This window comes from Caretta caretta, chromosome 11 (genome assembly GCF_965140235.1).
Source record: "Caretta caretta isolate rCarCar2 chromosome 11, rCarCar1.hap1, whole genome shotgun sequence".
In the NCBI taxonomy this organism is placed as follows: Eukaryota; Metazoa; Chordata; order Testudines; family Cheloniidae; genus Caretta; species Caretta caretta.
Window position 1 is genome coordinate 2091083 of NC_134216.1, and position 24525 is coordinate 2115607.

At 55.5% G+C, this 24525-nt stretch overlaps 1 protein-coding gene across 2 annotated transcripts in view; it reads right to left on the minus strand.

Moving 5' to 3' along the window:
• Positions 1-24525, minus strand: part of WNT10A (Wnt family member 10A) — a 49542-nt gene that overhangs the window by 17637 nt on the left and 7380 nt on the right. The window contains exons 1-2 of one of the 2 annotated variants that reach the window (XM_048868761.2): positions 22233-22569; positions 4765-5141 (exon numbers count right to left, since the gene is read on the minus strand). In XM_048868761.2, the coding sequence (XP_048724718.2) occupies positions 4765-5141; positions 22233-22344 (489 nt within the window). In that variant the 5' untranslated portion in view covers positions 22345-22569. Of the gene's footprint in view, positions 1-4764; positions 5142-22232; positions 22570-24525 lie in introns of those variants that run through there. The other variant, XM_048868760.2, reaches the window with a different exon arrangement.

Below are 24525 nucleotides of genomic sequence, written 5' to 3' on the forward strand. Positions count from 1 at the left end.
ACATGGGAGAATCAAGCCCTTACTTGCTACTCTACACTGCCCTGTATTGGATGGAATCAGAACTCCTCAGCTGTGTGTCATAGGGTCTATACTGTTAAGAGTGAAGTGGGATTCTCCTTTAGCTTAGGGGCTTGTGGACTTGAAGCAAAAGACTTTGAGGATATGTCTGCACAGCAGCTAGACACCCGCAGCCTGTGCCAGCTGACTTGAACTCTCGGACGCTGCAGGGTGGGAGGGTCCCAGAGTTCGGGCTCCAGCCCAAGCCCGGGCGTCTACACAGCAAAGGAACAGCCCCACAGCCTGAGCCCCGTGAGCCCGCATGGGCTGGCACTGGCCAGCCAGAGGGTTTTCTTTGCTGTGTAGACACACCCTGAGTTTGATCCCGGCTGCCTCAGCAAAGTTCCTAGGTGGCTACTAATTTGTTACAGGGACAAAACAAACAAATACGTTTGGCAAAAGCACCAAAGTCTGAGCAACGAGAGCTGGCACCAGCGTGGCCTCAGATGGGAAATCCTTGCGGAGCAAGGGGGCCAACCCACTGGTCTGTGTTTCGACTAGCTGAGGAGAAGACTGATGGAGCTCGCGGATCAGCAACGCAGCAATTGCACGAGAGCTTCCCAAAGACCACCTAGAGTCTGAGCGTATGGGGAAAGTTTTACTTGTCTGCACTGCCCAGTGACTAGCAGAATGGGGCCCTGCTCCGGGCCTGGGGTTCCCAGATGCAACTGTAATAGAAAGAATAATAAAATAAAGAACACGCTTTTTTTAAAATTCTATTCAGCGAGTCCCTCCGCCGTGGGTCGCCTGCAGGGATACGGGTTGTATGGTTCCGCTCGAAGAAAAGAAACCCCCAGATTCGAGGTTTTGGGGGGGATTTGCAGTCAGATCTGAACAGCTGAGAGCTGGAGGAGGGGAGGCTGTGACAGCACCAATAACTAAGCCAATCGTGTCACTAGAGGAGGGTTTGGAACAAACTGATAAACTAAACAGCAATAAGTCACCAGGACCAGATGGGATCCCCCAAGAGTTCTGAAGGAACTCAAATGTGAAAGTGCAGGACTACTCACTGTCGTCTGTAACCTATCGTTTAAATCAGCTACCAGATGACTGGAGGGTAGCTAATGTGATGCCAATTTTTAAAAAAGGCTCCAGAGGCAATCCCGGCAATTACAGGCCGGTAAGCCTGACTTCAGTACCGGGCAAACTGGTTGAAACGATAGTAAAGAACAAAATTGTCAGACACAGAGATGAACATAATTTGTTGGGGAAAAGTCAACATGGTTTTTGTAAAGGGAAATCAGGCCTCACCAATCTATTAGAATTCTTTGAAGGGGTCAACAAGCATGTGGACAAGGAGGATCCAGTGGATCTAGTGTATTTAGATTTTCAGAAAACCTTTGACAAGGTCCTCAACAAAGTCTCTTAAGCAAAGTAAGCTGCCACAGGATAAGAGGGAAGGTCCTTTCATGGATCGGTAACCGGTTAAAAGATAGGAAACAAAGGGTAGGAATAAATGGTCAGTTTTCAGAATGGATAGTGGTAAATAGTGGTGTCTCCCAGGGGTCTGTACTGGGATCAGTCTTATTCAAAATATTCATAAATGATCTGGAAAAAGGGGTAAACAGTGAGGTGGCAAAATCTGCAGATGATACAAAAGTACTCAAGATAGTGAAGTCCCAGGCTGACTGAGAAGAGCTACAAAGGGATCTCTCAAAACTGGGTGATTTGGCAACAAAATGGCAGCTGAAATTCAATGTTGATAATTGCAAAGTAATGCACAATGGAAAACATAATCCCAACTCTACATATACAATGATGGGGTCTAAATTAGCTGTTACCAATCAAGACAGAGATCTTGGAGTCATGGTCGATAGTTCTCTGAAATCATCCACTTCATGCGCAGTGGCCGTCAAAAAAGCGAACAGAATGTTGAGAATCATTAAGAAAGGGACAGATAATAAAACAGAAAATATCACGTTGCCTCTATATAAATCCATGGTACGCCCACACCTTGAATACTGCATGCAGATGTAGTTGCCCCATCTCAAAAAAGATATATTGGAATTGGAAAAGGTTCAGAGAAGGGCAACAAAAATGATTAGGGCTATGGAACAGCTGCCGTATGGGGAGAGATTAATAAGACTGAGACTTTTCAGCTTGGAAAAGAGATGACATGGAGGGGATACGATAGAGGTCTATAAAATCATGACTGGTGTGGAGAAAGTAAATAAGGAAATGTTATTTACTTCTTCTCATAACACAAGAACTAGGGGTCACCCAAAGAAATTAATAGGCATCAGGTTTAAAACAAACAGAAGTATTTTTTCACCCAACACACAGTCAACCTGTGGAACTCCTTGCCAGAGGATGTTGTGAAGGCCAAGACTATAACAGGGTTAAAAAAAGAACTAGTTAAGTTCATGGAGGATAGGTCCATCAATGGCTATTAGCCAGGATGGGCAGGGATGGTGTCCCTAGCCTCTGTTTGCCAGAAGCTGGGAATGGGCGAGGGGAAGGATCACTGGATGATTCCCTGTTCGGTTCATTCCCTCTGGGGCACCTGGCCCTGGCCACTGTCGGCAGACAGGACACTGGGCTGGACGGACCTTTGGTCTGACCCAGTCCTGCCGTTCTTAGGTTCTTATGTTAATTGCCTGATGACATACTTTAGTTTATTTGCATATTGCATTCCTATTGGTTGAAAGGCTTTAAAGGTCTGTGTGGGGTTTTGTCCCCTCTTCCCGCAGGCAGCTCGCCCAGGGTGCTATTTGCCCTCAGGCCGGCCCCACGGGAAGGAGTCCCTGCCTGCATGGTGGGGATCTCTGCTTCTCCAGCCTGCATAGCCACAACTGCTGGGAGGGAGTTTGGGGATAGGAGGGGCTGCAGGGGTGAGGGCTGTGGGGCTGAGGATGAGAGGCTTGGGGTGTGGGAGGGGGCTCAGGGCTGAGGCAGAGGATTAGGGTGCAGGGGGATGAGGGCTCTGGCTGGGGCTGGGGTTGGGGGGTTTGGGGTGTTGGAGAGGCTCAGGGCTAGGGCAGAAGGACAGGGTAAGGGCAGTCTGCCCTGCCGCTAGTGAATAGGGGGCACTAGGACCCTGCAGCAGCAGTTGATGCGGGGAGCCTGCAGAGCAGAGTCAGCATGGGCCGCAGTCTCTGGGGCCAGGGGAGGAGAGTGGGGGCAGCAAGTGGGGGCCGGGGGACACTTGGGGGAGCTGCAGGGGGGCGGCAGGCAGGGGCGAGGGAGAGACCCGGCCCCAAACATTGGTGGAGCCGGGCCCCCGGAACCTGAATATTGGTGGAGCCCAGGCACCATGAGTGTATATAACTCGCCGCCCCTGCACCCTTGTGCACCAGGCCATCTTTGCTTTGCTGACCCCTCCGGTGTGCATGGACACACCCACACATGCACACCTGCCCACCTGCACACACAGCTCCCTGGCCCCCAAGGGCTGTGGCTCCCTTGAAGCCTTTCCAGCAAAGCCTGGCCAAATTCCAAGTGGGGCGATTCCATTCTGCCCCCAAAGTGCCCCCGCAGCTCTTGTTCTCCAGGTCCCGTCCTACCCTGCTGAGCACTGTGTACCAGCTGCCACGTCACACCCCGAGGGGGCTGCCGCTCAGTGGTGGGTGGTGGGACATCCCTTCCCCCTGCCCAACGTCCACACACGGGACAAACGTCCCGTCAGCATTAGTGCAACCGCTACCTCAGCTCCCTCCTGAAAACCCACCTCTATTGCAGCGCCAGCCAACCCCCCCCCCCCCCCCCCAGCCTTGGCCCAGCAAGTGCTGAGCTGGGGCTGCTGCTCTCGGCTTATTGTTCCCCCTCTCTGCCTGTTTCCTCTACCGATCGCGCCCTGTCCGACCTGTGGCCTGGCAGCTCTCTGGGGCAGGGGCCATCCTGATCCGTCTGCCCAACGCCCAGCGCCACGCGGCCCGGATGGGGGCTAATGGGGATGGACTGGAAGGCGCCCTGCAGAAGTGCAAAGAGCTTCTGATCATGTGATGCCCTCCGCGGGGCTGTGCAGCCGTGTGACGGTGCGAGGAGCAAGCCCCCCGGTGCAGAGCGGGTCTCTCTGGCAAAGATGCCACGGCTCCCGCAAGAGGAAGATGTTTGCAAGGCGGGGGAGTCCCAGGCTCTCTTTTCCAGCCTGGTCTGGCTGAGGTGCCCCAAACCAAACCCCAATTCCTGTCTCTGTCAGACAACCCAGAACCCAACCAAAACAATCCCGACTCTGCTTCGCTCTGAATCTTTTCAGATGATTTGCTTCCCTCGAGGTGGGAAAAGAGAGCGGGGAATTTAAACCCAAAGGGAGGGAGAAGGGGGGATTTTCACCACCAAAACGAAATGCGGAGAAATGCTTCCAAAAGACGCAGAGGAAAGTGGGAGTTTTCTGGCAGAAACGCCAGCTTGGTGGAATAGGGCGACCAGACAGCAAGTGTGAAAAATCGGGACGGGGGTGGGGGATAATAGGAGCCTCTATAAGAAAAAGACCCCAAAATCACGATGGTCCCTATAAAATTGGGACAACTGGCCACCGTAGGTGGAAAGGCCGTTTCAGGTCAAAATTTTCATTCAACAACAACATTTCGAGCAGCTGTGGGCGTGAGCAGCTTCCCCCGCCCCCCATTCCAGGAACCTGCCCTGGCTGCCCCTCGCAGAGGCATCGAGCGGGGGGATGTCCCCCAGTGCTGCCGTGTCTGCCCCTGCTGCCCCTGTGCACCACGGCGCCCCCCAGGGGAGATCTGCCTGCAGCGCGCACGGACTCACCTGCCGGCCGACACGGTTGTTGTGCAGCCTCATGCGGGAGTGGATGTCCCTGTAGGTTTCCCGGGAGTCGAGGAAATCCTTGGAAAACTTCTCCCCATAGTCCATATCGGGGCTGCAGCCCCCCCACTCCCAGGAGTCCTGGAGCCCTGGGGCCTCGGCCGGCATGTGCTCCAGGCGGACCCCGTGCACCATCCCTTTGCCCCGGTTCATGGCCTCCAGCTGGAGCCGGTGCAGCTTCATGCGGAAGGCTTCCTCGTCCCCCCGGCGCTTCTGGTCGCAGCCGCAGGCCTGCAGCTTGCCGAGGGCGCAGGCGTTGGAGACGGCGTGCACCACCCCGGCGGCCGCAATGGCGTAGGCGAAGGCGCTCTCCCGGAAGCCTGCGAGGAAGCGAAGGGCGGGGGGTCAGTCAGAGGCTGGGAAAGCAGGGGGTCCGGCCAGGGGACAGGCAGGACGGGGCCCCGGGGGGGTCAGCCCAGCCCAGAGGAGTCAGGGTCTCCCAGCAGACCGACGGGCCAGCCGGGGCGGCGACAAGGCCTGGTTCGGCCTCCAGAACGCCCTGGGCTCTGCTGAGGTCTCCAGCACGGAGGCCGGTCGGCGCCAGTGGGGCTGGGAGCTGCTGGGATGTGGTGATGCCTGCCCTGAGGCCCCGGGGAAGTGCTGAGGGGGGCGACCTTCCGAGAGCCTCCCCCCCGGCCCCCGGGAGCCAGGCAGCCCTCCCACGAGGAGGCTCACCTGGGGCCCCACCGAGTGCCTGGCGCTGCTTCTTCCCCTCTAAGCGCTGAGCAAGGCGCTCAGTGCTGCCCTGGGGGAGGGGACGACAGGGGTTCACCCACGGGGGGGGGGAGGGGATGCCAAGGACAGCACAGGCCCACAGGCACCCGCGGAGGGTCCAATCCACAGGGGTTGAAGGTGTCTCTGCCTCTTTCTATGCTGTGCCTCCCACCATCCGCCCCCCTGACCCCTTCTCCGGGGACCCCTCCAGCCCCCTGCCCTGCACCCACGCAGCCTGGTGCGCCTCTCTCACTCCCTCCCTTCCTAGCTCCCAACGTCTCACCCCTTTCACCCCGCCCCGATCGCCCCGATCGCCAAGCCTAGGCTGGGCTCTCTCCTGCTGCAACCTTCCGCTGTCTGGCCTGCCCAGCCCATGGTCCATCTGCTGCCCTCCCCCCCCCCCACCCCCACAGCAGACAGCCCTGCCACAGCCCTTCCCTCCACAGAGTGCAAAGCTCATTGCAAAGCTGGGTCGGTATCATCACTGTCACTTTGCAGTGAGGGGGAACTGAGGCAGGGCCAGGGCAGGGGACTCCCCCCAGCTCTCACAGTGAGGCAGTGGCAGATAAAGGAGCGAAACTGAGACCTCCTGATTCCTGGTCGGGTGCCCCTTACGCAGGCCCCCCCAAACCCCTGCAGCCCCTCGTCTGCTGCCCTAGGTCCCACGCTGCTTCTGCATCACAGCTCAAGCCAGATCTCCTGCCCGTCCAAGCTCTCCATACCTCCAGCCCTGCCTCCGTCCATCCCTCCCCTGCCCCCTGCTTCCTGCCCCCTGCGTCTCCCCACGTGGCTGGAACGTGCCCAGCGCTGCGAGAATCCCGCCTTGCTGGGACTCCTCCATGCTCTGAGAGTCACTCCCTGCTCTGTGTTCCCTCTTGTCTTGTCTGCTTCTGTTGCCCTTTCACTGTAAGCCCTTGGGGGCAGAGATCTGGTAGCGCCTTGGCAGCGCCCTCCCACCACGCCGCAGGCATGATTCAGGGACCCCTTCCTCCACTGGGTCGGGGGGCTGCATTTCAGGGGGGCAGGGAGGCTCCAACAGTAAGAATGAGCTGCTCCGGAAGGGACCCCCTTTGCAGGCTGCGACCCCTTCTGGTAGGAGCCAGTATGTCTGCCAAGGTGGCGCTCCCATTCCACAAAGGGCATTTCATGCTGCCCCCGACTGGCTTGCCGGCAGCAGAGGAGACGGCCTGGGGCAGCTGGCATGTTCGAGAGGCGAGAGAAAAGTCCTGGATTCACACATATCAGGTGGAGACTGACAGGAGTTCAAGGAAAGCGCACAGCGGGCATTGTCTCAGCATAGCAGTGCCCGGTGGCAAAGGAGGGGGTAAGGAGGATGCAGCTTTGCAGATGTTTGCTTTCTGCATCACAATCCCCCATGGTGCAGATGGGAAACTGAGGCCAGATTATGTGACTTGCCCAAGAGGTCACATGAGAAACCTGTGGCAGAATGGGGACCTGACCCAGAGTCTCCCAAGTCCCAGGATACAGCTCTAACCACTGGGTTACCCTTCCCCTCCCTCTCTCTGCTTTGTTCATCGCCCTGCCTGGGAGCAGAGTGATTGGTTTGATCTGACCTAGGGCTGGAGTCTCTGCTCCGTGGGGTGCAGGGGGTGTCAAGCTGCTGGAGACACCGTCAGGGAACTCCCTGCGCAGGGGACTCGCCTACGGAGCTGGCAGTGGAGGCTTTGCCGTCCTCCACACCGGGCTGCTCAGAAAATGCCGATTATTTTGTGTGGGAAATTTGGAGGGGGAAAATCGGGGGGGGGGGTCCTTCCAAATTCCCATTCAGATTTTCCGAAAATCTGTCGGCTTTGGAGAGCTGAAGATTTTCCAACAGGCCGAAAGCTTCCTGCGGAAACCATGGTCCGGGTCGAAAGATTGTGGGCGGCCCTGAAAATGTTTAGATTGTTAAGTATTCATTCCAATTAAATTAAACTAATTAAAATGTGTAAACGCCAGCTGAAGGCGAGGGAGGGGCTGGGGCCGAGCAGAGCTCCCCCGTGATCCTCATGGCTCTAATTCACACCAGGCCGGGCCGCCCGGGGTTCCAGGAGCTGCAACTCCTGAGTCTCACCCACTGCACCCACCAGGGCTAAGGTGGGGAGAGGAATCCGGCTTATCCACTGGTGTTTCTCTCCAGGGCTGGTGCTCTAGCCCCTTCCTTTGGAAAGCTGGTTCCTGGGGTCATGGATCAGTGTTCACGTCATGCTCCCCATCAGTGCCCGGCCCGAGCCGGGGAAGCTAACGATCCAACCAACAGACCACGTTCGGTGATGAATCCTGCAGTACCACCTGCATTAAGAAGAAGCCTGCAGCGCCCTGTGAAGACGGGTCAGGATCGCGAGTCTCCTTGGACAGACGGGAAAACAAGCCTGGAGCTGGGAGGTGCCTTCCCCAAGGTCACGCAAGGTCAGTGAGCAGAAGAGTAGGCCACAGAACCCAGGAGTCCTGCCCAAGCCCTTGTCCCCTGGCCCCCACTGCTCAGATGCCTCGAGGGGAAGCGAGAGCTGCAAGGGGTCAAAGAGCCCCTCTCAGGCTGATGTCCGGGTGAGGAAGGGAGCTTGGCTTTCACAGGGCGAGGCCGGCAGGGCAGCCTGGAAACGGACAACTGCTCTGCTGGGCAGGCTCCCGCTTGGAGCGCACAGGACAGTATGCGATCGGGGTCCCCAGGACAGCCGCCTGGTGTGGATCCTGTGTTCCCTACCCCTCGGACTGGGCCTCCTGGCTCAATCCCCACGCCAGCCTTCTGCCCACCACAGCTCACCCGGGGTGGGGATGGGGGGGGATGTCCAAGGCAGCCTTGGTCTTAACCAGCAACCCCCAACTCACTGCCTTGCTCCATGCCCCCCAGGGCGTCATAGAATCATAGATATCAGGGTTGGAAGAGACCTCAGGACATCATCTAGTCCAACCCCCTGCTCAAAGCAGGACCAACCCCAACTTAATCACCCCAGCCAGGGCTTTGTCAAGCCGGGCCTTAAAAACCTCTAAGGATGGAGATTCCACCACCTCCCTAGGGAACCCATTCCAGTGCTTCACCACCCTCCTAGTGAAAAAGTTTTTCCTAACATCCAACCTAAACCTCCCGCACTGCAACTTGAGATCATTACTCCTCGTTCTGTCATCAGCCACCACTGAGAACAGCCAAGCTCCATCCTCTTTGGACCCCCCCTTCAGGTAGTTGAAAGCAGCTATCAAATCCCCCCTCATTCTTCTCTTCTGCAGACTAAACAATCCCAGTTCCCTCAGCCTCTCCTCGTAAGTCATGTGTTCCAGACCCCTGATCATTTTCACTGCCCTCCACTGGACTCTCTCCAGTTTGTCACACCCCTTCTGTAGTGGGGGGGCCCAAAACTGGAAGCAGTACTCCAGATGTGGCCTCATCAATGCCGAATAGAGGGGAATAATCACTTCCCTCGATCTGCTGGCAATGCTCCTACTAATGCAGCCCAATTTGCCGTTAGCCTTCTTGGCAACAAGGGCACACTGTTGACTCATATCCAGCTTCTCAACCACTGTAACCCCTAGGTCCTTTTCTGCAGAACTGCTGCCGAGCCATTCGGTCCCTAGTCTGTAGCGGTACATGGGATTCTTCCATCCTAAGTGCAGGACTCTGCACTTGTCCTTGTTGAACCTCATCAGATTTCTTTTGGCCCAATCCTCTAATTTGTCTAGGTCAGTCTGGACCCTATCCCTACCCTTCAGTGTATCTACCTCTCCTCCCAGTTTAGTGTCATCTGCAAACTTGCTGAGGGTGCAATCCACACCATCCTCCAGATCACTTATGAAGATATTGAACAAACCGGCCCCAGGACCGACCCTTGGGGCACTCCACTTGATACCAGCTGCCAACTAGACATGGAGTCTTTGATCACTACCCGTTGAGCTTGACGATCTAGCCAGCTTTCTGTCCACTTCATAGTCCATTCATCCAGCCCATACTTCTTTAACTTGCTGGCAAGAATACTGTGGGAGACCATATCAAAAGCTTTGCTAAAGTCAAGGAATAACATGTCCACTGCTTTCCCCATATTCACAGAGCCAGTTATCTCATCACAGAAGGCAATCAGGTTGGTCAGGCATGACTTGCCCTTGGTGGATCCATGTTGACTGTTCCTGATCACCTTCCTCTCCTCCAAGTGTTTCAAAATGGATTCATTGAGGACCTGCTCCATGATTTTTCCAGGGTGAGGTGAGGCTGACCAGTCTGTAGTTCCCTGGATTCTCCTTCTTGCCTTTTTTAAAGATGGGCACTATATTTGCCTTTTCCCAATCGTCCGGGACCTCCCCCGATTGCCGCGAGTTTCAAAGATAATGGCCAATGGCTCTGCAATCACATCTGCCAACTCCCTCAGCACCCTCGGATGCAGAGCATCCAGCCCCATGGACTTGTGCACGTCCAGCTTTTCTAAATAGTCCTTAACCTGTTCTTTCACCACCGAGGGCTGCTCACCTCCTCCCCATGCTGTGCTGCCCAGTGCAGCAGTCTGGGAGCTGACCTTGTCTGTGAAGACCGAAGCAAAAAAAGCATTGAGTATTTCAGCTTTTTCCACATCCTCTGTCACTAGGTTGCCTCCCCCATCCAGCAAGGGGCCCACACTTTCCCTGACCTTCTTGTTGCTAACATACCTGTAGAAACCCTTCTTGTTCCCCTTCACATCCCTTGCTAGCTGCAACTCCAGTTGTGTTTTGGCCTTCCTGATTACACCCCTGCATGCTCGAGCAATATTTTTATACTCCTCCCTAGTCATCTGTCCAAGTTTCCACTTCTTGTAAGCTTCCTTTTTGTGTTTTGTGTTCACCGAAGATTTCACTGTTAAGCCAAGCTGGTCGCCTGCCATATTTGCTCTTCTTTCTGCACATCGGGATGGTTTGTTCCTGGGCCTTCAATAAGGATTCTTTAAAATACAGCCAGCTCTCCTGGGCTCCTTTCCCCCTCACATTAGCCTCCCAGGGGATCCTGCCCATCAGTTCCCTGCGGGAGTCACAGTCTGCTTTTCTGAAGGCCAGGGTCTGTGTTCTGCTGCTCTCCTTTCTGCCTTTTGTCAGGATCCTGAACTCGACCATCTCATGGTCACCACTGCCCAGGTTGCCACCCACTTCTACGTCCCCAACTATTCTTCCCTGTCTGCCCGGGGCAGCCGCAGAGCCCCACTGACCACAGCCACCCTGCTCTGCCTGACAGCTGGGGCAAGAGCTCCCAGTGAGTGTGCGAACCCAGCGGTGCCCCTGGGCTGCTTCCACCAGCTGGGAAAGAGCCGCGGCGTGGGTGTGCCGTACACCGTGGGCGCATGGCGAGAGCTGGGGCAGGAGGGGCCAGTGTGTGACCTGTCTTCCGTCCTTTGGCCTCCAGCAGCATCTTTTCCATTGGCATGGGGGCTGTACGGTGCCTGGGGGCTGTACGGGGTTTGAGGACTGAATGGGGTTTGAGGACTGAATGGGGTTGGGGGCTGTACGGGGGCTGGCGGCTGAACAGGGCCTGGGGCTGGGGGCTGTAGGTGGACTGGGGGCTGTACGGTGGTTGGGGGCTGAACGGGGGCTAGGGCCTATATGGGCGTTGGGGGCTGTACAGGGCTGGGGGCTGAACAGGGCTGGGGGCTGTATGGGGGTTGGGGGCTTTGCTGGGGATTCCAATGGGGCAGGCGTAATCCAGCCAGAGCCAGAGTCAAAGCAGAGCGTAGAGCCCAGGATCAGGCCCCGTCACACTCAATGCCAGGAGAATGTCGAACAAGTGAAGGGCGCTCTGGGGACAGCAGTGGGAAGGGGGGGCTGGTATCAGAGCAGCGGGTAGCGCGGGGCGCTAGCTTCTGAACAGAGGCTAAAAGAGAAAGAGGGGCAAGACCATCTAAGGGCTCCGTCTTGCAGCCTCGGTAATCGGGATCGGCCCCATGCGCTCCCATGCTAATCCCCCCACCTTCTCCCCTTCCGAGGTGGCTGGTGAGGGCCGAGCCATGGGGAGAACATGAAAGCAAACAGCATGTTCCTGCAGGCCCCCCAGCTGAGCCAGCTCCCGCAAGGCCCCGAAATGGCCTGTGAAAGTGATGCCCAGCTGGGAAGCTCGCCTTGTGCCAGCCACAGCCTGCAGGGAGCACGCGGCGTGCCGGGGGAGACGCTCCAGCTGGATGTCATTAGAGCTCCGCGGACGGAGAACTCCAGCAACAGCAGCTTCAGACTGCACCCCCTCCCCGCCCCCCCACCAACAGCACGGGCTGGGGATCTCTGCAGGCGGCAGATCTGGGGTGCAGCTGGTAGGGGTGCTGAGCAGGGACCGTTAATCAAAGCTGCTTCAGATCGGGGGGCTGGAACAATGTGTATAGTGGGGGGGGGAACCCTGTGCATGATGGAAACCACTGCAAGGTAGGGGACGCGGCGGCCCCCCCAGCCCCTCCGCACCAGACCTGCTGGCTTTTCTCACTGAGGCTCTGAGACGCGCCGGCTGGGAACTCAGGGTTCCTTCCCCACGAGAGACGCGGCACCAGTGGGTATTTCCCATTGTTGCTGCAATACTTCGGGTTCTTGTTGAAAGCCCTGACATTTTTTGTTGTTTTTGCTTCTTTCGCTTTGGGGGGGCGTCGGGTTTTTCAACAACTACGCGGAACATTTTTGATCCAAACAGAGGGTTGGGAGGGGGGTGTCCAAAAACGTCCAGGGTTTCCGTCGAAAGACGGCTTTCGATGAAAACGGTCGCAGCAGCTCTGGTCTGAGCCTGGGACCAGGGTAGCTACACCCATTGCAGCACGAGCGTGGTTCCACCTGGCCTGCACCTGGCTCTCGCTGTTTGCAGGCATGACAGGCCCCTATCTCGGGCCTGGCAACGTCTGTGACTGCCAGACCCACTGGGGGGCAGATCCGCGAGACGGCCCACCTGGTTTGCCAGCCACGGTTGTGCCATTAGAGGAGAAACTGCTTTGATGGCCGCCCGCGGTGAGGTGCAAATGTCCCCTGGTGTATTCATCGGGTACTTAGCAAGCTTCACAAAGCCTGGTGTCTTTTCAGTGATTCATTGCCTTCTGCTTAGCAAGCTACTATGATCTTATGAGACGGACGCGAAATGCAGCTCCGAAACCTGAACGGAACGCCACGCTGCCGATTTGCGCGTTAATTTTTAAAATGCACTGGTGTAAAATAAACGAGACGCTGCTTAAAAGCAATCAGAATCTGCTCGTGGCCTCTTCTGTACCGTCTGACAAACTCATTCCCCGGGCCCCTGCGTCTTCCAGTGCCCAAGGTTAACAGTGCGATGTTTTCCGCTAACGCAGCCACACCAGTGCCTCCTTGCGGAGAACACGGGGGGGTCGTTGTTACAAAGCAAAGCACCATCACGGTTATTAGAAAATGAACTCCAGAGCATCTGCAAACAGTGATTTCTTTTTAACCCTTACGAGCCAGCCGAGTCAAGGACAATTTTCACCAGCACATCACGTACGTCTCCTCCCTCAGGCCCAGTTCTCTGCCAAACCCTCCTTTTCCAGCTCCACCGGCTTCAGAGGAAGAGCCGTTCAAAACGGCGGTGATATCGGTCTTTCACAAGGAGGCCCATGGCTGTCCCTCCCCACCTGTTCTCAGTAACGATGGCCCCAGTTTTGCTCAAACTTTCCAAAAAGATTCACGCTTGGACGGAGCCCAAACCTGAAAAAATTGCAGGCCAAAAGGGGAAGGTTTTGAGCAACTGAAAAAAGGGGGTGTGAGCACGGGAACTCTTGGGCACCCTAGGTCTGGCTGTCGCTAAGCACTGCAGTTATAATGTGAGCATGGGTCTGTTTTAAGTGTTGTCGGCATTCTGCGTTCCACCAGAGCCACATTGGAACCCACCAGGGATCAGAAACGGAGCAGTGCGGCTGCAGGCAACGGCCACAGTCACTTCCCCTCTCTTGGCAGAGGCACTTCCCAGGAGCCCATCCATGGACGGCACAGGAGAGCGTGAATAACCCTGCCCCAGGGACACGCGGCATGTTTACGGAGGAGTTCTAGGTCCACGGTAGGCATAAGGCCCCGACGGCACAGCCTGGGTCACCACAACCCTCCTGGGACGACAGAGGATGTTACAGCCCAAGCCTACGCAGACTCTGGGGCTATTAGAGAGGCCATGGGAAAGTCAGCTTCCCCAGGACACTGCAGCTCTGACCCTGCCAGGCCCACCAACTCTCACAGAAACCCCCATGTGGCCAGGCGTAAAGACCTTGCTGAACCAGGTGGTATCTGACAGCAGTTCTGAAAACACCCGTCCCCGCTGCGGCTCAGATTCCAGTGTCCAGAACGCTTGGGAGCGTTCATCTGTGCAGGCTCCATGTACCCAAACTGGAGCCAACCAAGACAGTGTGGACAGTTTACCAGGAGAACGTAAGAACCAAGGGTCCATCTAGCTCAGTGTCCTGTCTCCGACAGTGGCCAGTGCCAGGTGCTTCAGAGGGAACAAAGAGAACAGGGCAACTATCGAGCAATCCATCCCCTGTTGTCCAGTCCCAGTTTCTGGCAGTCAGAGGTTTAGGGACACCCAGAGCAGGGGGTTGCATCCCTGACCAGCTGGCTAATAACATTGATGAACTTCTATGAACTTATCTAATTCTTTTGAATCCAGTTATACTTTTGGCCTCCACAACATCTCCTGGCAATGAGTTCCACAGGTTGACTGTGCCTTGTGTGGAGAAATACTTTCTTTTGTTTGTTTTAAACCAGCTGCCTATTCATTTCATTGGGTAGTTCTTGTGTTATGAGAAGAAGTAAATAACATTTCCTTATTTACTTTCTCCACACCAGTTATGATTTTATAGACCTCTGTCATATCCCCCCTTAGTCGTCTCTTTTCTAAGATGAACAGTCCCAGTCTTATTACTCTCTCCTCACATAGAAGCTGTTCCATCACCCTGCTCAGTTTTGCTGCCCCTCTCTGTACCTTTTCCAATTCTAATTTCTTTTTTAGATGAAGCAACCAGAAGTCAAGGTGTGGGCATACCACGGATTTCTATAGTGGCATTATGATATTTTCTCTTATTATCGATCCCTTTCGTAATGGTTCCTGACATTCTTTTTGCTTTTTTGACGGCCACTGCACATTGAATGGATGTTTTCAGAGAACTATCCACAGTGACTCCAAGATCTTTCCTGAGTGGTCACAGCTAATTTGGACCCCATCATTTTATAGGTATAGTTGGGATTATGTTTTCCAACGTGCATTACTTTGCATTTATCAACATTGAATTTCATCTGCCATTTTGTTGTTCAGTCACCCAATTTTGTGAGATCCCTTCATAACGCTTTGCAGTCAGTTTTGGACGTAACTATCCTGAGTACTTCTGTATCATCTGCAAACAGCCACCTCACTGTTTACCCCCTTTTCCAGATCATCTATGAATATGTTGAATAGCACAGGTCCCCATATAGATACTTGGGAGATGTCACTATTTACCACTTTCAATTGTGAAAACTGACCATTTATTCCTACCCTTTGTTTCCTGTTTTTTAACCAGTTCCTGATCTATGAGAGGACCTTCCCTCTTATCCCATGACAGTTTACTTTGCTTCAGAGCCTTTGGTGAGGGACCTTGTCAAAGACTTTCTGAAAGTCCAAGTACCCTACAGCCACTGGATCCCCCTTGTCCACATGCTTGTTGACCCCCCTCAAAGAATGCTAATAGATTGGCGAGGCCTGATTGCCCTTGACAAAAGCTGTGTCGACTCTTCCCCAACATATTGCGTCCATCTCCGTGTCTGACAATTCTGTTCTTTACTCTAGGTTTCACAGTAACAGCTGTGTTAGTCTGTATTCGCAAAAAGAAAAGGAGGACTTGTGGCACCTTAGAGACTAACCAATTTATTTGAGCATAAGCTTTCGTGAGCTACAGCTCCCTTCATCGGATGCATACCGTGGAAAGTACAGAAGATCTTTTTATACACACAAAGCATGAAAAAATGGGTGTTTATCACTACAAAAGGTTTTCTCTCCCCTCACCCCACTCTCCTGCTGGTAATAGCTTATCTAAAGTGATCACTCTCCTTACAATGTGTATGATAATCAAGGTGGGCCATTTCCAGCACAAATCCAGGGATTAACAAGAACCCTGTTAATGGGGTTCCAGGGGTGGGTCTGTGCTGTGGATGGCATTGTGTTCCGCACGGCTGAGGTTGTGGGGCAAGTGATGCTGCTTTTCCACAATTTCAGCCCATGCACGTCGGCGGAAGCACTCTATGTAGAAGTCCAGTCTGCTGTCTCGACCTTCAGGAGGAGTCCACCTAGAATCCTTCTTTTTGTAGTGTTGGTAGGGAGGTCTCTGTGGATTAGTATGTTGTTCAGAGGTGTGTTGGAAATATTCCTTGAGTTGGAGATGTCGAAAATATGATTTTAGGTCACCACAGAACTGTATCATGTTCGTGGGGGTGGAGGGGCAGAAGGAGAGGCCCCGAGATAGGAGAGCTGCTTCTGCTGGGCTGAGAGTATAGTTGGATAGGTTAACAATATTGCTGGGTGGGTTGAGGGAACCATTGCTGTGGCCCCTTGTGGCAAGTAGTAGTTTAGAAAGTTTAGTGTTCTTTTTCTTTTGTAGAGAAGCAAAGTGTGTGTTGTAAATGGCTTGTCTAGTTTTAGTAAAGTCCAGCTACGAGGAAGTTTGTGTGGAAGGTTGTTTTTTTAGGAGAGTAAATTGTGGAAAAGCAGCATCACTTGCCCCACAACCTCAGCCGTGCAGAACACAATGCCATCCACAGCCTCAGAAACAACTCTGACATCATAATCAAAAAGGCTGACAAAGGAGGTGCTGTTGTCATCATGAATAGGTCGGAATATGAACAAGAGGCTGCTCGGCAGCTCTCCAACACCACTTTCTACAAGCCATTACCCTCTGATCCCACTGAGAGTTAACAAAAGAAACTACAGCATTTGCTCAAGAAACTTCCTGAAAAAGCACAAGATCAAATCCGCACAGACACACCCCTGGAACCCCGACCTGGGATATTCTATCTACTACCCAAGATCCATAAACCTGGAAATCCTGGGCGCCCCATCATCTCAGGCATTGGCACCCTGACAGCAGGATTGTCTGGCTATGGAGACTCCCTCCTCAGGCCCTATGCAACCAGCACTCCCAGCTATCTTCGAGACACCACTGACTTCCTGAGGAAACTACAGTCCATCAGTGATCTTCCTGATAACACCATCCTGGCCACTATGGATGTAGAAGCCCTCTACACCAACATTCCACACAAAGATGGACTACAGGCCATCAGGAACACTATCCCCGATAATGTCACGGCTAACCTGGTGGCTGAACTTTGTGACTTTGTCCTTACCCATAACTATTGTACATTTGGGGACAATGTATACCTTCAGATCAGCGGCACTGCTATGGGTACCCGCATGGCCCCACAGTATGCCAACATTTTTATGGCTGACTTAGAACAACGCTTCCTCAGCTCTCGTCCCCTAATGCCCCTACTCTACTTGCGCTACATTGATGACATCTTCATCATCTGGACCCATGGAAAAGAAGCCCTTGAGGAATTCCACCATGATTTCAACAATTTCCTTCCCACCATCAACCTCAGCCTGGTTCAGTCCACACAAGAGATCCACTTCCTGGACACTACAGTGCTAATAAAGGATGGTCACATAAATACCACCCTATACCGGAAACCTACTGACCGCTATTCCTACCTACATGCCTCCAGCTTTCACCCTGACCTCACCACACGATCCATCGTCTACAGCCAAGCTCTGCGATACAACCGCATTTGCTCCAACCTCTCAAACAGAGACAAACACCTAGAAGATCTCTATCAAGCATTCTTACAACTACAGTACCCACCTGCAGAAGTGAAGAAACAGATTGATAGAGCCAGAAGAGTTCCCAGAAGTCACCTACTACAGGACAGGCCTAACAAAGAAAATAACAGAATGCCACTAGCTGTCACCTTCAGCCCCCAACTAAAACCCTTCCAACACATTATTAAGGATCTACAGCCTATCCTGAAGGATGACCCAACACTCTCACAAATCTTGGGAGACAGGCCAGTCCTCGCTTACAGACAGCCCCCCAACCTGAAGCAAATACTCACCACCAACCACACAACAGAACCACTAACCCAGGAACCTACCCTTGCAACAAATCCCGTTGCCAACTGTGCCCACATATCTATTCAGGGGACACCATCACAGGGCCTAATAACATCAGCCACACTATCAGAGGCTCGTTCACCTGCACATCCACCAATGTGGTATATGCCATCATGTGCCAGCAATGCCCCTCTGCCATGTACATTGGTCAAACTGGACAGTCTCTACGTAAAAGAATAAATGGACACAAATCAGATGTCAAGAATTATAACATTCATAAACCAGTCAGAGAACACTTCAATCTCTCTGGTCACACGATTACAGACATGAAAGTTGCGATATTACAACAAAAAGCTTCAAAACCAGACTCCAGCGAGAGACTGTTGAATTGGAATTCATTTGCAAATTGGATACAATTAACTTAGGCTTGAATAGAGACTGGGAGTGGCTAAGTCATTATGCAAGGTAACCTATTTCCCCTTGTTTTTTCCTACCCCTCCCTCCCCCCAGACGTTCTTGTTAAACCCTGGATTTGTGCTGGAAATGGCCCACCTTGATTATCATACACATTGTAAGGAGAGTGATCACTTTAGATAAGCTATTACCAGCAGGAGAGTGGGGTGGGGGGAAAGAAAACCTTTTGTAGTGATAAACACCCATTTTTTCATGCTTTGTGTGTATAAAAAGATCTTCTGTACTTTCCACAGTATGCATCCGATGAAGTGAGCTGTAGCTCACGAAAGCTTCTGCTCAAATAAATGGGTTAGTCTCTAAGGTGCCACAAGTCCTCTTGTTCTTTACTCTAGTTTCAACCAGTTTGCCCGGTACCGAAGTCAGGCTCGCCGGCCTGTAACTGCCGGGGTCGCCTCTGGAGCCCGTTTTAAAAGGTGGCATGGCGTTAGCTCCCCTCCAGCCGTCTGGCCCTGAGGCGGATTTAAGCAATAGGTCACACGCCACGGCTGGCAGTTCTGCAGTTGCACATCTGAGTTTCTTCAGAGCTCTGGGCCGATACCATCTGGTCCTGGTGACTTATTGCTGTTCAGTGTATTGATTTGTTCCAAACCCTCCTCGACTGACGCCTCAGTCTGGGACCGTTCCTCAGGTTTGTCCCTAACAAGAATGGCTCAGGTGTGGGAGCCTCCCTCACAAAGTTGGCAGCGATGACTGATGCAGATAACGCATTTAGCTTCTTCACAAGGGCCTTGTCTTCCTTGAGTGCTCTGTTAGCCCTTCCATCATCCAGTGGCTCCGCTGATTGTTTGGCTGGCATCCTGCGTCCCATGTACTTATAAAAAGGTCACACTAATTAATTTGCATTACACTGAGCCAATTACAGCTGCCTTCCTCTTTAATGGGGATGCAGAAACTGTAGAGACAAGAATCCCAGCATGCAATGTGGCCTGTTTGGATCAAACGAGCCTGCTGCGTGAGACCTAGACCTAGGGACCTAGACCTCCTGCTGGTGTCAACACTATCCTGGTGTGGGCCAAGTGGAGCTGGACGGAGAGCTGCAGTCGTGCAGTCACCTCTCCCCATTAAAGGGCTCTGGCTCTTTCTGGGCTGCAATCAGAACCAACCAGAACCTGCCACCGAACCCCGGGCAGTTTTTTTGAGTTTGGAGAAATTTCCACTGAGGTTTTCCCATCACTTTTCCTGGTACTGGCTCTCCGTGCTCCTGGGACCTGGCTGGGAATGGCTGATGGGTGCCGTTCCCAGCCTGACACAGCAAACACTGGACGTCTCCCAAATCTCCTGGATTTCTGGTCTGGTTTGACTGGTTCAGGAGGCTCCTGGAAGTTCCCAGGAATTGGGGCCCTCAGCCAAGCCTCCAGACCCTGCCCATCGCATGGTGTCAGCAGGGCCGCGCCAATGGCCTTCCAAGAGCTGTCCCACTCCAGGAGTTCTGCCTACACAAAGAGGCAGAGTGGGTGCCCGGCTCCTCCGAGGACTGGGGATGCAGCCAGTTACAACATGTTTCCTGTTCTCTCTCCTCTTCCCTCCCCCTCCCTCTTTTCCTAATTAAACTGCAGGTGAACCTATCCGGCCGTGGCAACACGCCAGACACTAAATTCCTCCATGCAGATCGGAACTTGCCTCCATGCACCTTCCGAACGTGCCGCTCTGAGAACACGGCCGCTCTCCACTGCCAGTCCAGTCGCAGGGACAGCCCAGGGCTGCTTGCTTGTTTTCAGGGTGGTCAGGCCCAGATCCACAAAGACCCCTAGGCACCTTTCAGTGGAAAGGAGGAGCCTAAATACCTCCGTGGAGCCAGGCCCAAGTGGCTAGGGTGCTGCAGTGGGGCTCAGGAGACCACCGACCGTCACCTCTCTGTGCTGCCTTTCCCTGGTGTCTTGCTGTAGCGGGGTGGTAACCCGCTCCTGCCCTGAAGGGCTTGAAATCAGCCCTGGGAGCGGGCTGAGGCTGCTGGAAGGCTGGTGCTAGAGAAAGCAGCAAGCGTCGGCTGATTGGGGAAACAGCCACAGCTGCGGCCATGCCCCAATCAGGGCCCCGTTGGCCATTATAGGCGGGCAGTGGGCCAGTCTCTCTTGAGATGTTGAGAGGGAGGAGCCTGACTGCTGGGAGCTGAGCTGGATACCCAAAGTGGAGCAGGGCTGGGGAAAGGCCAGAGGAGCTGGGGCGCTCCAGCCTGAGAAACCCCTGGGCTGCAGGCCTTGATGAAGGCCTAAGAAAAGGGTACTGCGGTTGCAGAGGGCAGCCCAAGGGTAGGCAGAAGCAACAGGTCCAGACCCCCCCTTGCCGATGATGAGTGGCAATTATAGGTAGCGGGGGCTAGATGGCAACTGACAGTAGCCAAAGACTGAGGTGAAATGGGGATTAGGGGGTTGGGGGTTCCCCGGGGAGGGGAGACCCAGAGACCGAGGGGACACTGCTGGGGCAGAACCCCCAGACAAAGCGGCACCTGGGTCCGGAAGAGACATGGGAGCAGCGGCAGCAACGAGACCGACCTGCAGAGAGTGCTCCGGAGCTGGAAAATGAGCTAATTCCCAGCCAGCCTGCAGGAGTGAGTCCCGCCCCACCACACTTGCCTATTTGGATTTTAAGCTCTTTAGGGCGGGCACTATGGGACAAGGGATTTAGGTGCCCAGAGAGGCAGATAAATGGGATTTTGAAAAGTGCCTACAGGCATTTTTGAAATTTATGGGAATTAGGCACCAAACTTGCCTTGGCCCCTCTGAAGCCAGGTGCCAGTCAACGTCTTTAGGCACCTAAATCCCCTGGGATCAAGTCCGCTGTGGCTCTGTAGCACACAGCACCCCGGGGCCCCGATCTCAGCTCATGTGCCACTCCGATGGCTGGTTTGCCTACAGTGTCTCCAGCATGGGGCAGAGAATGGCCATGCGCACCTGACTCCAGCCCATGGCTCCAGGCTACAAGAGACACGTTCCGGGACCCACCTCCCGCACCCCCCTCTACCCATAAAGAAATGGAGGGTGGCTGCTATACCTAGACACCCGCAACAACCGGTGGAGACGCAGGGAGTGTCACCTGGCACGAAACCGATGGACCAGGTCTGTCCCGCATAGGCCCCTGCAGGCAGAGCACCCTGTGCAGTCTGAAGAAGCCATCAGGCCCTGCTAGCGCCTCCCCTGTATCTCAACAGCCTCCTGGCAATGGCACGAGTCTTGGTGGGGCCGGCCAGCTGCTCCGTGCTGCCTGGCACCGCGGAGAGGGGTCTCTCCAAGCCCGGAACGCCCTGGTATGGCTGGGGTTTGAGGAGCGCGCAGGCCAGGGCCCAAAGCTGCCAAAGACACAGGGCCAAAGCTGCCAAGACCTGGCCACGGGGAGAGTCAGCGAGGGGCGGAGGCTGGGACGGGAGCTGGGGAGGAGAGTGCCTGGTGCGGGGGCTGGCTGAGGTTAGAAAAAGGGAGGTAGGGGAGCCTGACTGGAGGCCCTGGACATTTCGGAGAAGCATTTGCTAGCAGCTCACTCGCCTCGGGCTTTGACCCAGCAGGCTCTGCAGAGCTCAGAGCCTTCGGATGGGAGACCTCCCCATGAAAACCCACCCTGCATCCCTGCCAGGCCCCCAGAGGTGCAAAGGGCGCCATGCCCGTGGAGGTGCCAACTCCCCGGGGAGATGTAAAATCCCAGGCGCTGCCCACTGGGGGTCACTCGGGAGCCCAGGATGCCCTTGGTAAGAATCCAGGTGCAGCTGCACATCGCGGCCAGGGCCCGGCTTAGGGGGCAAGTATCGGGGCTTAGTCTGGATCCACAAAAACATGGAGCAGTCCGGTGGCACGTTAAAGACTAACCGGTTTATTTGGGCATAAGCTCTCGTGGGTGAAAAGCCCACTTCCTCAGATGCATGGAGAAGTGGGGTCTTTACCCAGGAGATCTTATGCCCAAATAAATCGGTTAGTCTTTAAGGTGCCTCCAGACTCCTCCTTGTTTTTTAGGCTCAGGTGGTTTATTCCCCTCTCTAAAACCCCAGTGTTTACAGAACCCAGCACTCAGCTGCGCTTCCTGTCCTGAACTGTTGTGTGACGCTGCTGGAGGCAGCGGCGTCCCACCCCAGAGGGGGCTGCATTTCCAGGGCCCAGGCAGACTCACTGCAGAGGCGCTGGATGAGGGGTGCAATAGGAAGACCCCAAGCGGCGCCTGAAGCTCCGAGGACCGGACCGTTTCTGTTCACCTGGAGCTTGTGCCCAAGCTCCGCGTTTGATCCGAAGCAGGAAGAGGTTTGGGGCCCGGGGATTCGCTCGCAGCTGTTCTTTGCCGAGGCTCTTCTGCCGATCGACTTCCATTACTTCCCCCGCCTGGCTTTCGCCCCGGGCGGCTCGCTCGGGGCAGGGCGCGGGGGCGGCCGGATTCGGAGCGAGCGAGGCGCCGGAGCGGACTCCAAATAATTCAGAGTGCGGCTCACGCCCGGCTGAGTTGATGGCGCAGCGGCGGGAACACGATGAAAGATTCAAGGGCTCTGTCACTCCGGGTTAGGAACAGCGAGCCTGCGGGCGCCCGGAGCCGGAGCCGGAGCCTGGCCCCCGGGGGAGCCGCGCGCGTTAGCTGCACCGAGCCCGGTCGGCTGGGGCTTCGGGAGAGGCCATTAGCGGCCCCTGCTCTCACGGCCGGTTGGTTGGTTGGTTTGGGGAGGAACTGCAAAGCGGAGCCGCGTTCTCCAGAGACCTGGAGCAGCTTGGAAACCCGCCAGCGAGCCCACCTGGCAGGGCCGGCGACCGTGTGCGCTGGCTCCTAGCTCCTAGCCAGTGGGCGCAAGAGATCCTCAGTCATGGGATACATCGACGTCTCTTTCCAAAGCCCCAGGCAGCCCTCCGAGCCGCGGGCGGGATTTGATGTTCGCTGGGAAGCTGAGAACCGCCCGTTTGGCCCCCCGCCCCAAAGCCGACAATAACATTTCCCCGCGTCCGTGCTACACATGGGCCGAGATCAAAGTCATCACAGATCCGCAGCTAGGAATTGTCCCCCTGGGTCAGAGGAGCAGCGGCCCATCTAGCCCAGGTCCTGCCTCCAGCACCGGCGGGGAGAGAAACTCTCTTGTCCTCCCCGTTCCCCTGGCTTGGCGGGGTCCCTCTGAAGCGCCCCCCAGCTCTGGCGGGCCTGAAGCACCCTGGCACCCGGCGCACCCTCTTCCACATCGGGGAGGAAGACGGTCAACGCCCCGCCTCAGTGCAGAGCCCCGCGGCCCTGGCTGGGAGCCTTCGGCCCCGTCCTAGCCCCGCTGTCTCCCGTCCCGCTTCGGATCCCAGGCACAACTCGACGGCTCAGCCCGGGCCGGCTTCGGTCCTGTCGTTCTGAAACTCTGCCCAACAGAGCAGCTAGACAGGCCGACTCGTCCGCCGGCGCCCGAGGAGGCTCCACACGGGACACGGGCAGCCAGTGTCTGGAAAGGCTCTGATTCGTCTCAGCTGTGACAGCCCCCTTCCTGCCGGGAAGCTGCACCTTGCGCCCTGGGCCCTTCCACCGAAGCTGGTCTTTGGTCGGAGGAAACAGCCCTTGCGGCTCTGTAGGGAGTGAGGCGCCAGCAGGTTTACACCGAAGGGGGTTGGGCCCTAAGGTTAGTTACAGACCTGGGATGACATTTTGCGTCTTCAGCGTTGCGTTGCGAATAAACCCGGATCTAATCCGGATTCCTCCCACCCGGGGTCAGTCTCCCCGTGGAGACAGCGACCCTACTGGCATGAGTGAGGACGGCTCCCGCCAGGGAGGCTTTCAAAGCTCCAGCTCTAAATTCATTAGCCAAGTATTTCCCCGTCTCCCGGCCTGCTCTGGCCGGCCTCGGGAGCCCCGGTGGGCCCTGGGGCTTGGCTATTTCCCACTAATGCCACCGTGTGCACAGGTAATTTTCTGGGTGGTTTGGAAATCGGAGTTTCTCTCGTGGGTGGGAATCCGGCTCCGCTAGTGTGTCTAGCGGCGGCTGGGAGCAGGGAGAGCTGAGCTCTGCCGTTACTTTTACCCTGAAACTCGCTCCTGGGGGCCCCTGCACCGCTGGGGAGGGACCTCTGACCCCCTGGGGCTACAGGGCTGGAAGCAGACACTGGGCTGGGCCGGCTCGGGCGATGCAGGGGACTCTGGCCCCAGCACTGGGCAGGCCTCGGAGCGAGCTGTCTGGCAAGGCGGGGGCATCTCCCGTGAGCGAGCTGCCACGGGCCCGATCCTGCAGGGTGCCCAGAACCCTGCCCTGAAATCAGCGAGAGGTGAGGGGGCCCAGCGCCACGGGTTCAGGGAGACGCCTAAGGCTGTGCAAGGACAGCTGTCCCGGAGGGGTCTGGGCCCCGATTTCCACCGCCGGGGCCCAGCTCCCACCACGGGTCTGGCGCCCCCCACGGAACAAGTGTCACTGCTCCCGCGGGAGGGGCGGCTGTGGTGGGGGTCGGGTCACAGAGGGGGGCGTCTCTCCTGGAGCTGGGGGACGATCCCAGAGCAGGGAGTCGGATGCCAGGGGGATCCCTGTGTTCCTCGGCAGCGGG